Source organism: Lissotriton helveticus, chromosome 2_2 (assembly GCF_964261635.1).
Source record: "Lissotriton helveticus chromosome 2_2, aLisHel1.1, whole genome shotgun sequence".
NCBI classification, from domain to species: domain Eukaryota; kingdom Metazoa; phylum Chordata; class Amphibia; order Caudata; family Salamandridae; genus Lissotriton; species Lissotriton helveticus.
The window spans coordinates 352,951,231-352,964,483 of NC_136060.1; the positions used below are offsets into that span (position 1 = coordinate 352,951,231).

The 13,253-nt window shown below is 43.3% G+C and overlaps 1 protein-coding gene across 2 annotated transcripts in view; it reads left to right on the top strand.

Moving 5' to 3' along the window:
* The window catches only part of TRMT44 (tRNA methyltransferase 44 homolog), a 275,854-nt gene that overhangs the window by 247,242 nt on the left and 15,359 nt on the right, over positions 1-13,253 (top strand). For both annotated transcript variants that reach the window (XM_078678533.1, XM_078678536.1), the window contains 2 exons: positions 2,475-2,904; positions 9,890-10,006. In XM_078678533.1, the coding sequence (XP_078534659.1) occupies positions 2,475-2,904; positions 9,890-10,006 (547 nt within the window). The remainder of the gene's footprint in view (positions 1-2,474; positions 2,905-9,889; positions 10,007-13,253) is intronic.

Genomic DNA, 13,253 nt, shown 5'->3' on the forward strand with positions numbered 1-13,253 from the left:
TGACCTCCCGCCAGACTCCCGTGTGTCTGAATCGTTGCTGAGCCCAGGGGGGCAATCCCGGAGTTTTTCTCGCCTTTATTGACGAAGTTACACCGACTTTCATTTTTGGGCCTCCTCCAGTGTGTAAGCCGGGGCCTCGAGTACTGACCCAGCCGGGTTTCAGTTGAACAACATCGGCCGCGGGTGCCCGGCAGAGTCCCGTCTCATCGGAGTGGAACATATTCTCTATCCTGGTGGTGGTCTTTGGTCCCTGCGAATACTGGACGAACGGCGATGAGACGTGGTTGCCACGGTGGGTGGGGGGCCAGGTCCCGGGACCCTGCTGCAGCCCTCGGGGTCCGCGGGTGGGGCCCCCGCTCTCGGCAGTGGTGTAACGGTTGCCAAGCCTGTGAGTCGCCAGTTGCCTCCGTCCACTCCGCGCCTGTTGGTTCCCCCAGAGTAGCCGGCCTCCGGGGTTGACGATCTGCTTTCTTATCGTTCACGCGGAGATGGATCGGACGGTGTGTGAACCGACCCAGGGGACCGTAATGGCCGCCATCGGGGCTCTTCGCCTGCAAATGGAGGCTGCTCTCCACAATTTGACTGCGCGCCTCGAGACTGTTTGCTTGAGACCAGACTCCAGCCTTGTGTCAGACCTGCAACATACGGTTACCCCCGCGAAGCTTGCTCTACCTCGAGAGGAGAACCCCGAATATGTTCTGAAACTGGTGCCATTTATACCCGCACGATTACAGCGATACGTTACTGGAGCCCCTGAACACCTAGCAAGATCGGCGAAGTCATCGCCCGCACAGGACTTACTTCTTCCTTCTCTTCTGGAGACCTCCACTAATATTTTTTGGATTGACTTTCGTGTATCCGATAGACTTCGAGACTTAACCTTTTTGACTCTTTCAGGCTATATTGATCTCCTTTTTCATTAACGCTTTGACTCTTTTGCCACTATATTGGTTCTCCTGGATGGGGTTTGTGCAATGGATCGTAAGGGCCAGGGCTGAATTTGACTTGAATTCGGTACAGTGAATATCTTTTGGCTCTGCTGGGTTGTATCTGTGGGAGTGCGGGCCAGATGGAATTCTTATCGTTTGGGTTTGGTGTGACTGCTGCGATCGAACAGGGATTTGCTGCCTCTGTGGTGTCGGGGGCTGGGCGGGACGGTCTTTTCTTTGTTGGTGGCTCCCCTATTGGTTTGCTTATTAGTCTGTTACAACTTGCTTAATACCACGGTAGGGGATGTCTGCTTTTGGCGGGGGGGAGGGGAGTCCGGGACCCCGTATCATCTTGTAATACATCTCCTCCTCCATATTTTCCCTTCCTTGGGGTGTAGTTTAGGGGTCGACAGGCACGCTGCTAGTGGGGTTAGGTCGTAGCCATCTGCAGGGGTGCAGGGTGGGGGGTTGAGGTTTTTTTTATTTTTCCTTTATTTTGTTCTATGACCTTTCTATTCCCTTTTCCCTTCTTCACAAGAGATGTGGCATATTCTCCTGATCTTTTTGCCCCTCATATCCGGGTGTCGAGTGTTCAATTTGCGTATCCTGTATTCCTGGTGGGCGGGCTCTGATAAGGTTTGCTTATGGTTATCTGTATCGTATTGTTTTGCCTCAGCTCTAAGCTGGTATTGATATTTTTCAGATGCCTATAATTGTAATGTATTTTCTCAATTCCTTCGCCCGTTCACCGCTGTAATATGTCCCACCAAATGACACCCGTTATGTACATTTTTCCTCTTGTTATAATCAATAAAAATATTTAAAAAAAAAAAAATAGGCAAACTGTAGAAACTCAACAGGCATAAAGAGTAGGCAAAGAGCTATGCATGTGAAAGCCACTCAATTTCAAACAAATGTTTCAAACAAATGTGTCATGTATTCTCATAGGTGACCCAGACTGCTTTGTGGGCAAGGCACATGTTCCATCTTTTTATTGACTGTGCATAGATCTACTTATTAAAATGACACGCAGCTGGGTACGTCAATGGGATTCGACGAGGAAGCTGTAAAGGGAGTCCTTAAGAGCCTTCAAGCTCATTGATGAGATGTGTCTCAAATCTGTCTTGAACTGCAGGAGCAACAGGACTTTATTTTTCTTTCTTTTCTACTTTTTCACCTTCCCATCTTTTATTTAGATTGTCTATATTTCCACAAGCCCACCTGCTGTCTTGTACAACTCTGAAACATTTAACATATATGCTCTTTAGATACTTTGGAAAATAATGGTAACAATGTAGTTGCTTTTGTGAAACATTTAACATATATGCTCTTTAGATACTTTGGAAAATAATGGTAATAATGTAGTTGCTTTTCTGAAACATTTAACATTATATGCTCTTTAGATACTTTGGAAAATAATGGTAACAATGTAGTTGCTTCTCTTGCATGTATTGTTTCTCATGTTCAAGGTAATCGATGCAATATGCTTCACGGACTTAAACTGTACAAGAAACAATTACATTTTGTTTATCTGTTTTCATAAAGGTGTGCCTCATTGGAAAATCGAGGACATATCAACCAAGAGATGAAGCTTTGATTGATGAACAGAGAAAAGAGTATATTAAGAATCAGCAGTCTGACGTAACCAGAAAAAAGGATTACTCTAGTTGCAGCATAACAGACTGTATGCAGATATCTAACCATTTTTCCCAAAGTGATGCTGGCTGCAATGATGAAAAAGAACATCAACATTGTCTATATCCAGAAGACAATAGCAAAGCCTCTGAAAGCAGGGCCTGGATATCTGGATTTTTGCCAAGAGAAAAAAATGAGCAAACCAGAAACTGTGCAACACTCCCGCGAGATTTCATTGACCAGGTTGTACTGCAAGTAGCCAATTTACTATTAGATACTGCCAAAGAAGCCCAAGTTGAATGTGTTTCTGAAGAAAATGCTAAATCTTGGAATTGTGGAAGTAAGTCTGTGCTCCTACAGTTTGCACAAATGTTCTGTTTTCCTGTTCAAGGTTATCTCTTTCACTGAGTTGTTTTCCTGCTCAAGAGTATTTAGTCCACATCAAAGTAAGTCATTGCTTTAAGTCAAAGTCAAGTCAAAAATACTTGATTTCCAAGAAATACCAAAAAACAAATTCTTATAGAAATACACACAATTCATAAAAATTGATATTTTTTTAAAGAGCCTAAAACAACAATTCATGCTTATATCTTTCAACCCCACCTATTTACAAACATACACATTAAAATTTCTCCATACCATGACTCAATATAGTTCACATCCCAAGATCTCACATATATTTATAGCACTTTAAAAACATAGTAAGATTTTAGCCAGTGGCAAACAATTCATGTTACTCCAATTGGCATTTATAATGCACAAAGTGCACAACAGCTTATCACAGCCTCCATGATCTCTCTTAATGTTGCTTGAGTTCGAAACCTATTTCCCATCTTTTGACATATTCTTATTAGATTTCCTCACTGCAATTACTAAGTAAAAAACACCCATGCCAACCTTATGTTAAAATCCTACAAAAGTGGGTAATGTCGTCGGTGTCTGTAAGATTTTACACAAATGCAGGCCTATGGCTTGCTCTAATGATCTTTGAGTCTGAAAAAACAAAAATTGCCTTCTGATTTAATATGGTGTTTCCTTTTTGTTACTGATGAGCAAGCATCTGTGCTACCCTGGGTTGTAGCTGTTCTTTAGTACAGTAGACAGATTATATCATGATTGATTCTGTCCCAGCTCGCTGGACTTTGAGGCATGAGACTGCCGAGGGCTTTTAGGTGAGTAATCATTTGCATTGGATTACGACAACTCGGTTACTGTGATGTAGATTAGGAATTTGAAGTAGGGGCTCAACTATGTGAAAATAATTTGCCTGAAGCTGATGATTTTTTAAATATTGTGCTCTAACTCTCAATTCTGAACAGATTCTCCTCTTCTATCTTGCTCCTGATCTCGCTCTCTCTCACTTTTGAATAGCAACGCTATTTGTGTTCAGCACTGACTGCAAGTTGACTTGCCTCCTGGATCTCCAAATATTGGCAACTATGAAATCAGTCCCTGGGAGAAAAGTAGTTTGCCTGGATTTTTTGTCAAGTGAGAAAGCTGAGATCAAAATGAAGTTCTCTAGGCTGTATAGTTTGCAACTTTAACACAAAACCATATATGCCAGTGCTTAATTTGTAAAACCATGAGTGCCGGTGCCCAAAGCTCTGCTCAGAAGCCTAGGTTTAGTGCTATTAAATGTCAACGCGCCGAATACCAAGGTTGTGTAGCCTTAAAGGCCTCATGTTTCTTTAAAGCAATATCAGACACTACATACTCCTTTATCTCACTCTTTGTGACAGTTTTTGAGTCTTTCTCTTCCTCCTTCTTTGCCCTTTGTGTGTTTTCCTTCTCCTGCTCTTGGTCAATATCTAATCAACAAGAATAAGTTATGGTCCTAAAAAATGAGTGCCTGTGGCTCCACTGGCAAACTCCAGCCCAAATTAAGCACTACATATTTCTCACTTCTTCCTCTTTGTTTTTCAGCTTCTTCTTTCCGCTAATCTTTTCATATATTTACTTTCCCCATCCCTACTCATCTTTTCTCCCTTCCTTATTCCCATCCTTCTTTAGTCATGCTTGTGACTGCAACTTCCCTAACTTCATCAGATCAATTGATCAATTAGTTAGGATTTTTATAGCGCTGCTAATCACCCGGTAGTGGATCCAGGCGCTTGCTGGTCCTGGAAGGCTCATTCGAACAGCCAGGCCTACAGGGCCTTTTGGAATTCCGAAACCGAGGTGATGGTACAGAGCTGCACAGAGAGTTTGTTTCAGGTCTTTGCTGCTATGTAAGAGAAGGAGCATCCTCCAGTTCTTCTTCAGTGGATGCGGGGCATGTGGGCAAGCAATAAGGAAGTGGAGCGTAATCTTCAGTGGCTGGTGGCAGTACTGGCAGTGGTTAATGTAGGTAGGTCCTTGGTTGTGTAGAGACTTGGGTACGTGGGTCAGCAGCTTGAATTGGTTGGGTGATTGGTTGGTTTTGGTGGCCATTGTGGTAGGTGAGCTTGCACATTTGAATATCATGCTCTGGAAAATAGGAGTTGTGTTGAAGTCTGAGTGCACTTTTGTAATTCGTTGAACTTTACACTCATATTGTTCTTATTACTGTCTTCTCCCTCTGCTTCTCTGCCCTCCTCCTCTAGTCTCCAAATTGTTCTATTCCACAAGTCCTCAAACTCCTCTGAGTGAGTGTGCTTTCTTTGTATAGCACACACTTGAAGTGAATTTCCTGTAAGTGCTCACGGTTTGGCAAACCAGAGAACAGAAGAATGAGAAGTGGGAAATGGTTTATTTAGGTTATTAGGCTCTTTGATCTATAGGGCACCGGGCCCAGTGTGGCCTTTTATCCAGGCCTGGTGAGATACTCTCACCACCAGGGCTGTTAGATTTGCCCACTATATGGTCCTGGGTGACCTGAATATTCATTTGGATCAAGCGGAGAGTAAGGATGCGCGTGACCTGCTAGATGTTTTAGTACTGGCTCAGCTCAACCAGCATGTCAGCCTTCCCACCCACCAAGCTGGACATGTACTTGACCTTCTTTGTACCAACTGCCTGATTTCATTAAGGGGCGCTTTTCTGGTCACATGGTCGGACCATTTTATAACGGATGTATGACGCATACTTTTACAACGCAATTTTTACAACGCAGGATCCATTACAAAGAATGTCTTTACAACGCATGTTTTTACATCGCAGGTGCCTTTACAACGCATGCCATTACAACGTAAGTATAGGTAAGTATATAAATTTTTTTAATGTAATTAATTTAAATTAATATAATTTAATTTAATTTTAATTTTACTTTATTTATTTTTTTATAAATATATATATATTTTTTATTAAATAATTTGTGTTTTAAAATAATGGGTGTAATAGTAGGGTAAGTGCTGGATAGTGTAGGGGTAAAAATTACTATTCTAACTCCAAGGGGGTGAAATAGTAGGGTAAGTGTTGGATAGTGTAGGGGTAGAAATTACTATTCTAACTCCAGGGTGGTGTAATAGTAGGGTAAGTGCTGGATAGTGTAGCTGTAAAAATATTAATTAATAAAAGAATTACATACATTATTTTTTAAAATAAATAATATTTTATTTTTAAATATAATAATTAATATTTATTTATTTTTATAAAAATAATTAAATAAATGTTTTAATATAATTATATACTTACCATTACTTACGTTGTAATGGCATATGTTGTAAAGGCACCTGCGATGTAAAAACATGCGTTGTAAAGACATTCGTTGTAATGGATCCTGCGTTGTAAAAATTGCGTTGTAAAAGTAGTTCGTCGTAAAAGTTGCGTTGAAACGGTTGTATACCTTTTATAACACTTCTCGTGGGAAGTGTCCAATATTGAGCCTTTAGCACATTCATGCTATAAATCAGCCTTTGGTAAAATCGTTCCTCTTGAGCTAAATATGGACTTGGTAGCCCCCAGGCCTAGTCTGACAGGAGACATTGAGGAACGTGTGGCGGGGTTCTCTAACTGGGTCTCGAATGCAGTCACTAGGTTGGCTAGAGAATCTCCGCCCAAACCTTAGTTTAGCCTGTCTCTCAAATCCTTGAAGCATGATTGTAAAACCCCTGAGCGGGCCTGGTGGAGGAGTGGCTATTGCCCGGCCGAAAAGAGAAAGCTCAGAGATAAGCAGAAGACATATTACGCAGCTATAAAGCTGGCTAAAGGGCAATTCTACTCAGCCCGTATTGAATCAGCCACCAATAACTCTAAGAAAGTCTTTGCGATTGTTCAGAGTTTCATGTCTCCTGTGGCCCAAGCAAGTGTGGCGTCATCTTCACCCTCTTGGTGTAATATTCTCACTTGCTGCTTCAGGGATAAAATCCTGTCTATCCAAGCAGCATTTACCTCCTGCAGCATCAGTATGGAGGCACCTTTGGCGTGTCAATCTGTCGGTACAGGCCATTCTCTGTCCGTGTTTAGGCCAGTCGATCCTCTGGAATATCTCAAAATTCTTAAAGGTTTAAAGTCTGGTTCGCCTTTGGACCCCTGTCCTGCTAGGATACTGGCAGCGGTTGCTGAGGTCGCAAATGTAGAAGTGCATTCCATCATTAATTTGTCCCTCCAGAAAGCGATGGTAACTCTGGCTTAGAAGGAGGCCAAGATCCTGCCACTCTTGAAAAAGCAGTCATTGGACCCCCCTCTGTCTACGAAACTACCGGCCAATCTCCCTCCTTCCTGCTCTGGCGAAGGTGTGTGAGAAGGTGCTAAATAAGCAGCTCACCGATTTTGTGGAAAAGATCAGCATCCAGTTCAATCTGGGTTCCGGGCATCCCACAGCACAAAAACGGTGTTGGTTGAGGTGGCTGAGGCCATCCGGGAGTGTCTGGACGCCTGCGGGAGGGCTGCTCTGATTTTGCTTGACCTCGCGGTGGTGTTTGACACGGTCCCGTACTCTCTTCTTTTGTCAGGTCTGACCAAGATTGGTCTATCGGGCACTGTGTGGGGCTGGTTTCAATCCTTCCTAGAAGGGCGGTTCGAGCAGATCTGGATTCCACCGTCCTCTTCCTCCCCTCAGCCAGTAACAACGGGAGTCCCGCAGGGATCCTCCCTTAGCCCCCTCCTATTCAATGTCTATGTTACTCCTCTGATATATTTCGCAGAGAAGTTGGGGGCTAAGGTGCTGGCGTAGGCTGATGATACCCAGCTTCTTTTTACCTGGCACAAAGACACGGGCTCTGTACTTTTCGTCCAACATTGCCTATCATCTATCTTTAAATGGCTGGCAGAGGCACAGCTCAAGTGCAATGAAGAAAAGTCAGAGATCCTTCTATTTGGTAAATTTCCCCTCAATTTCAGAGAGCAGCTCTGGCCTCCTGAGTACCCTCTACCGACCTCAACAGGAAAGCCAGCAAAAAACCTGGGGGTCTGGTTCGATGAAGATCTTTCCTTCTCTATACATATCTAGAAGCTGACCAGAAGTTGCTTCGGCCTGCTTAAAACTTTTATAAGATTTGTTCCTCTCCTGCCGCAGGCAGCGAGGGAAACGGTCACCTGTGCGTTGATCTTGTCTCGGCTGGATTACGCCAATGCTCTGTATGCTGGTGTTCCGGGCTACCTGTTGAAGAAGCTACAGGTGGTTCAAAATACCGCAGCCAGATTCTTACTGGGTCTGTCGGCCAGGGACAGTGTGCATCAACAGTTACGCTCTCTCCATTGGCTTCCCATGGTGGATAGAGTGAAATTCAAACTCTTGATTTTGGCCCACCGTGCTCGTCACGGGTGTGGCCCTCTTTACTTACAGAGGCTTTTCTCCTTTTATGTTCCTGCGCACTCCTTGCGTTCTTCGTTCTTATGTTATGCCCAGGTCCCGCGATTTAAACGTCAGAGGATCGGGGGCAGCCCTTATGCAGTGAAAGCGCCGGTTGCATGGAATGCTCTTCCTCCTGCCTTGCGCACCATTCAGGATCAAGTGTTTTCAAGAAGAAATTGAAAACTCATCTATTCACCTTAAGCCCAGTGTATTTGTTTGGTCTCACGCCGGGACACTCATGAGGAGCCGCACGTGTTATGTACTTATATAACATAGCATAACATATTATTGTGGGAACCATGATTATAATTCAGGTCTCTTTTTCGCAACTTAGCAATTAGAGCACATTGCTTCTTTTTTAGCCCTCTCTTTTTCTCTCTCGTTTTTTTCTCCATATCTGTGAGACCTCTTTCATCCACTTGTCTTGCCCTCCTCCCCATTTTTTCTCTTTTTACCATTCCCTCTATTTTGAAATTATTGAATACATTCCAACTATTTTTTTCTTTTTGGTATCTCATTTCCTTTATCACACTCCTGTTACTTTGTCTCCTTATCGTACCCTCTTCCTTATCAGTTTACTTTCTTTCTATCTCTCCTTTCTAAACTGTGCAATACAGAAACAAATATTAAGTGTGGACATATAATCTCGTTAGCTGATTGTGGAACAGTTGGGTCTGTTTCTTCACTCAAACAGCTCTCTCAGTGCAAAGAACTCCTGCAGTTTATGTCCATTTTATCTTTAAAAATAAACGAAACGCAGTCCAAGTGGCATACTTCTTATTGTCTTACCTGATTTTAAAATGAAAATTGTGGAACTGATTGATAGAAGAAATTTACCCCTCTACAAACCTGCTAACGTTGCACATTCCTTACTCCATGTAATGTGAATTAAAGAGACGGATACTGGTTAGGGTAGATTGGAAATGTTTTATATAGCATTACTACTTCCAACACAGACCTGCCTCCAGGTTCACCGGACAGCATGCTCTTAAGCTAGTGGTCCATCCTAAGGATGTCTAGGAAGATTGGCATAGTCTGAATCAAATTGGACAGCTTATAAACCTTTGAATGTTTTGTTATAATTGGCCCACAAACGAGCCACATCTGGAATAGCATGCTATACCAGGAGGCTGGATATCAGCAGATTAGAGACAAAACATTGCAAGAAGGGAAAGAATAGAAGTAATGGTTCTCTGTTCATGCTCTCAGGATCTGGCGCACTATCCCTATCGACATCAGATCAGCACCATCTTTCCTACATTCATAAAACAGCATAAGAAACATCACTTCAAAGAGCACTGTCCTGACTCAACAGTCTACCTTTAAACTTCCCCCAACAATTGTATCTTCTGGGAGCCATGCCGCGGTTCACTGCTTTTAAGTTCACAACTTACTAGGATTTTCGTTCCAGGTCAGCTGGGTGTAAACATACACAAAGATGCCTGATGATTCCCAAACGCTTCACTTCAAAAAAAGACATACGTCTTGGCTTTGCCAATGCTATTTTCTTCTTGAGCTGCTTTATGAAAACTGTTTTGATTTATCTTTATGTGAATGGTTTTGTGCACATGTTACTAAAAATGTCAACTTGCTTCCCCTCAATTGTTTTCAGGCAGTCTTCCTTTGAAGGATGTGGCTGAATATTTAGACAGAGAAACTCTACAGAGATTGAAGAATGAATGTGGAGGGCTACAGACTCTTCTCAGGAACAATCACCAAGTTTTTGAAGGTACCTAAAAGTATCCATGAAAATTCCTATTTGATTATATAAAAGCAATTTGATTTAGTATTTTTTTTTCCAAAATATTCATATTCAGCTCCAGTACCATGCAGTGATGAGTAAACCACCGATGCATGGGGAGTTCCCGTGTGGGGCTGTTTTTCAAAACGTTAAATCACACAGAACTCTTCATCTCATGCATATATTTGTCTTCTGCTCTGTGCGGTTGGTACCTGTATGTGGAGGAGCTATGGGAGGATGGGGGTATGTGCAACCATTTGAACAGAACATTGAATGAGGTTTGGCTGTTGCTGTAGCCAAAGTTTTATGACATTTTTCCAGCCTGAATGACCAGACTGGATAATTGTGTCAGGTTCTCCCACACACAGTAAAAATGGCTGTGCAAAGAAATAAAGATTTCTAATCGGGTAGAGCGAAATGAATACATAAAATCGTGTTAATTGTGCTGTACCTAACTTGCAATCGGGGCCCTAAAGGTATTGCAAGACTAATGTCAGACGTGTGTGATCTGGCCTTGGGCCCTTGTAGTAATGACTGGAAACCTTTGGAATTATTTTTTCTGATTTTATTACTAGTAAATTCATGAAAATTAATGCTAAAAAAGGAACACATATTTCATTGATATTCCTACTTTCCTTCTATCTGATATCCCAACACATAGACAACTGGTGGTGAGACAGGAACAGTTTTGCACACCTTTCAACCAAAACTATACAGACACTATTACTATGCACCTATTCCCTGCACGAGTCTCTTGTTCCAAGCGGTGGTGACAGGATCATATATACCTCGCCTTTTGCGACGTAGTTGAATTCTTACCGCCAGGAAATGCCCACACCTAGCCAGGTCGAAGGCAATAAGCTCAGCACCGCAAAGACGAACAGCAAAAAACGGCGATCGCCTCCGAAACCCTAAAGTTCGCAAGGGTCCACCCAGGTTAAAATGCCTTTCTTGGAACATAGCAGATCTCGCCCCCAAACTGGACAATCCAGAATGGGCTTCGTTCATTGATCATCATGAGTACTGCATGTTCCAGGAAACCTGGGCTAGGATGGACACTCACTGAGAGGGCTATGCTACATTTACCATAACAGCATCCAGCACGGGCAGGGGAAGGCCATCAGGGGGACTATGTTCCTGGGTTGGTGTGCACTTGGGATGTGTCGCTAAACAGATAGAGACATCATCCCGGAATATTCTTTGCATTTTTTAACCTTCGCCACGAAGATCAGAACCGCTTTGATCAATTTCTGTCCCGGTCCAGTTTGCTATTACTCAGTCACCAACCCTTAAACAACTAACACTCTTTCTTCCCTCAATTCCCGAAAATGTTTGGGTTATAATGGGCAGGGATTTTAATTGTCAGTATGAACCACTGAATGGATGGACCACTGACAACCCAAGTGACGACGATCTCCACTGGGCTATCCCGGAGCCAGACATCCCCCCAGTACGTGCATGGTCCCCTCTAGAGTTGCAAATGAATACTCATATACTCAAACACTCCCTTAGAGCTTGCAAGGACGCACTAAATCAGATACCCCAGGGCATTATACCTTTAATAGACCAGGGCAAACATCTATCATAGATTACATCCTTGTGGACTCTAAATCATGGCACAGGGTGCTAGAATTTAATATTGTCCCCTGTATCGATAGTGATCACAATACCCTTATCCTAGAGGTTATCATACCTTGTGATAAGAATGTATCTGTAGTATCATCCCCAGCAAATCACAGGCTAAAACTGAACAATTGCAGGAGGAGAGAGCGCTGGCATGGCAAAAGTGGAGAAGCGTGGCTCAGTGGTTAGAGGCGGCAGACCCGGAAGCTGAGATCGGCCGTGGACCAGGGTTCGATTCCCTGCCTCGGCGGGACTCGGGCTCAAAAATTCCACGGACTCGACAATTCTCGCTCCGGTGCCTACTCGACTCACGGGGTCACACTCTGCGACTCTGGGCAATAGCTTGCTTAATCTCCACTACGGCCCCTCGCGGCGGGATGCCTGGCTTTCACCTTGTGGATACCCTGCCGGGGTATCTCACAGGGGAATACCAGGACGGGTTCCCTAAGCAAGCGCCTTGATGCCTTCGGGTGATACGTGCGCTATATAAGTCGCAATACAATCTGAAGCAAAGATGGCTCTAGTATATCAAACATCTATTCCCTTTATTTTAACAGCGGAACATTTAACTGGGATTGATGGGGTTGCAATCTCCCTTTCCAAAATATCTAATAACTCAAAACCTAGTAAACAGTCTGGCCAATATATTCAACCCAATCAAAAGAATGAAAGGGATTGGAAGTTCAAGACATCCATGGTACAATGAAAGCTGCCGTAAGGCCAAGTCAGGTCTTATTGCTGCAATTAAAAATAAATATAGGCCCTTGATCAGCGAGAAAAAGGTGCTACATAGCAAAGCCATTCTACTAGGAAATAAAAGATGGGAAAATGAAAAATGGGAAACCCCGAACATTGCCCTAAGTGCGCATGACATGCAAACTTTCTGGAATATAGTGAACACGGTTTCACAGGAATCCAAAAGCGCAATAGAATCCAACATAGCTAGCACGAATGGAGGGTACATTTCCAATCACTATATATGAGTGAGGTGGCTGCAGACATTCCAGTGGGCACCACTTCTATGTCACATGAGATAAATGCCCCACCCATCACACTAAAAGAGACATCAGAGGCAGTAAATAAGATTCTACCCTCTAAGGCCCCTGGGCTTGATAAGATCCCAGGCGATCTTTTTCGCTCCGAACACTCCATTTGGATTTCCTACCTCTGCGCATTGTTCAATGCCATACTCTGTGGAATGGCCATACCTACCACCTGGGCTGGGGCCGAAATTGTACCCATTTTAAAAAAGGATCGCCACTTCTACCCGCAAATTACCGCCCAATTAGTCTAAATTGACGTAAGTCAAAAATTATTTGCCCGCGTCCTTCTTGGACGACTACAGAGCTGGATGGATGAGCACAAGGTGCTCAGTCCTCTCCAAGCTGGGTTTAGAGCCAAGATTTCAAGAATTGATAACATTTTTAGGCTCCAAATATTATTCAGGAAGTGTGTACTTCTAGAGGGTGGCAACCTCTACCTGATTTTTGGGGACCTTAAGTCCGCATTTGAACTCGTTCCGAGGAGGAAACTTTGGGCACTCCTGTTGGATCTGGGCGTCCCACCTTATCTTTGTCATTTGTTGGAACGCCTCCACCAAGGGAATTATTCT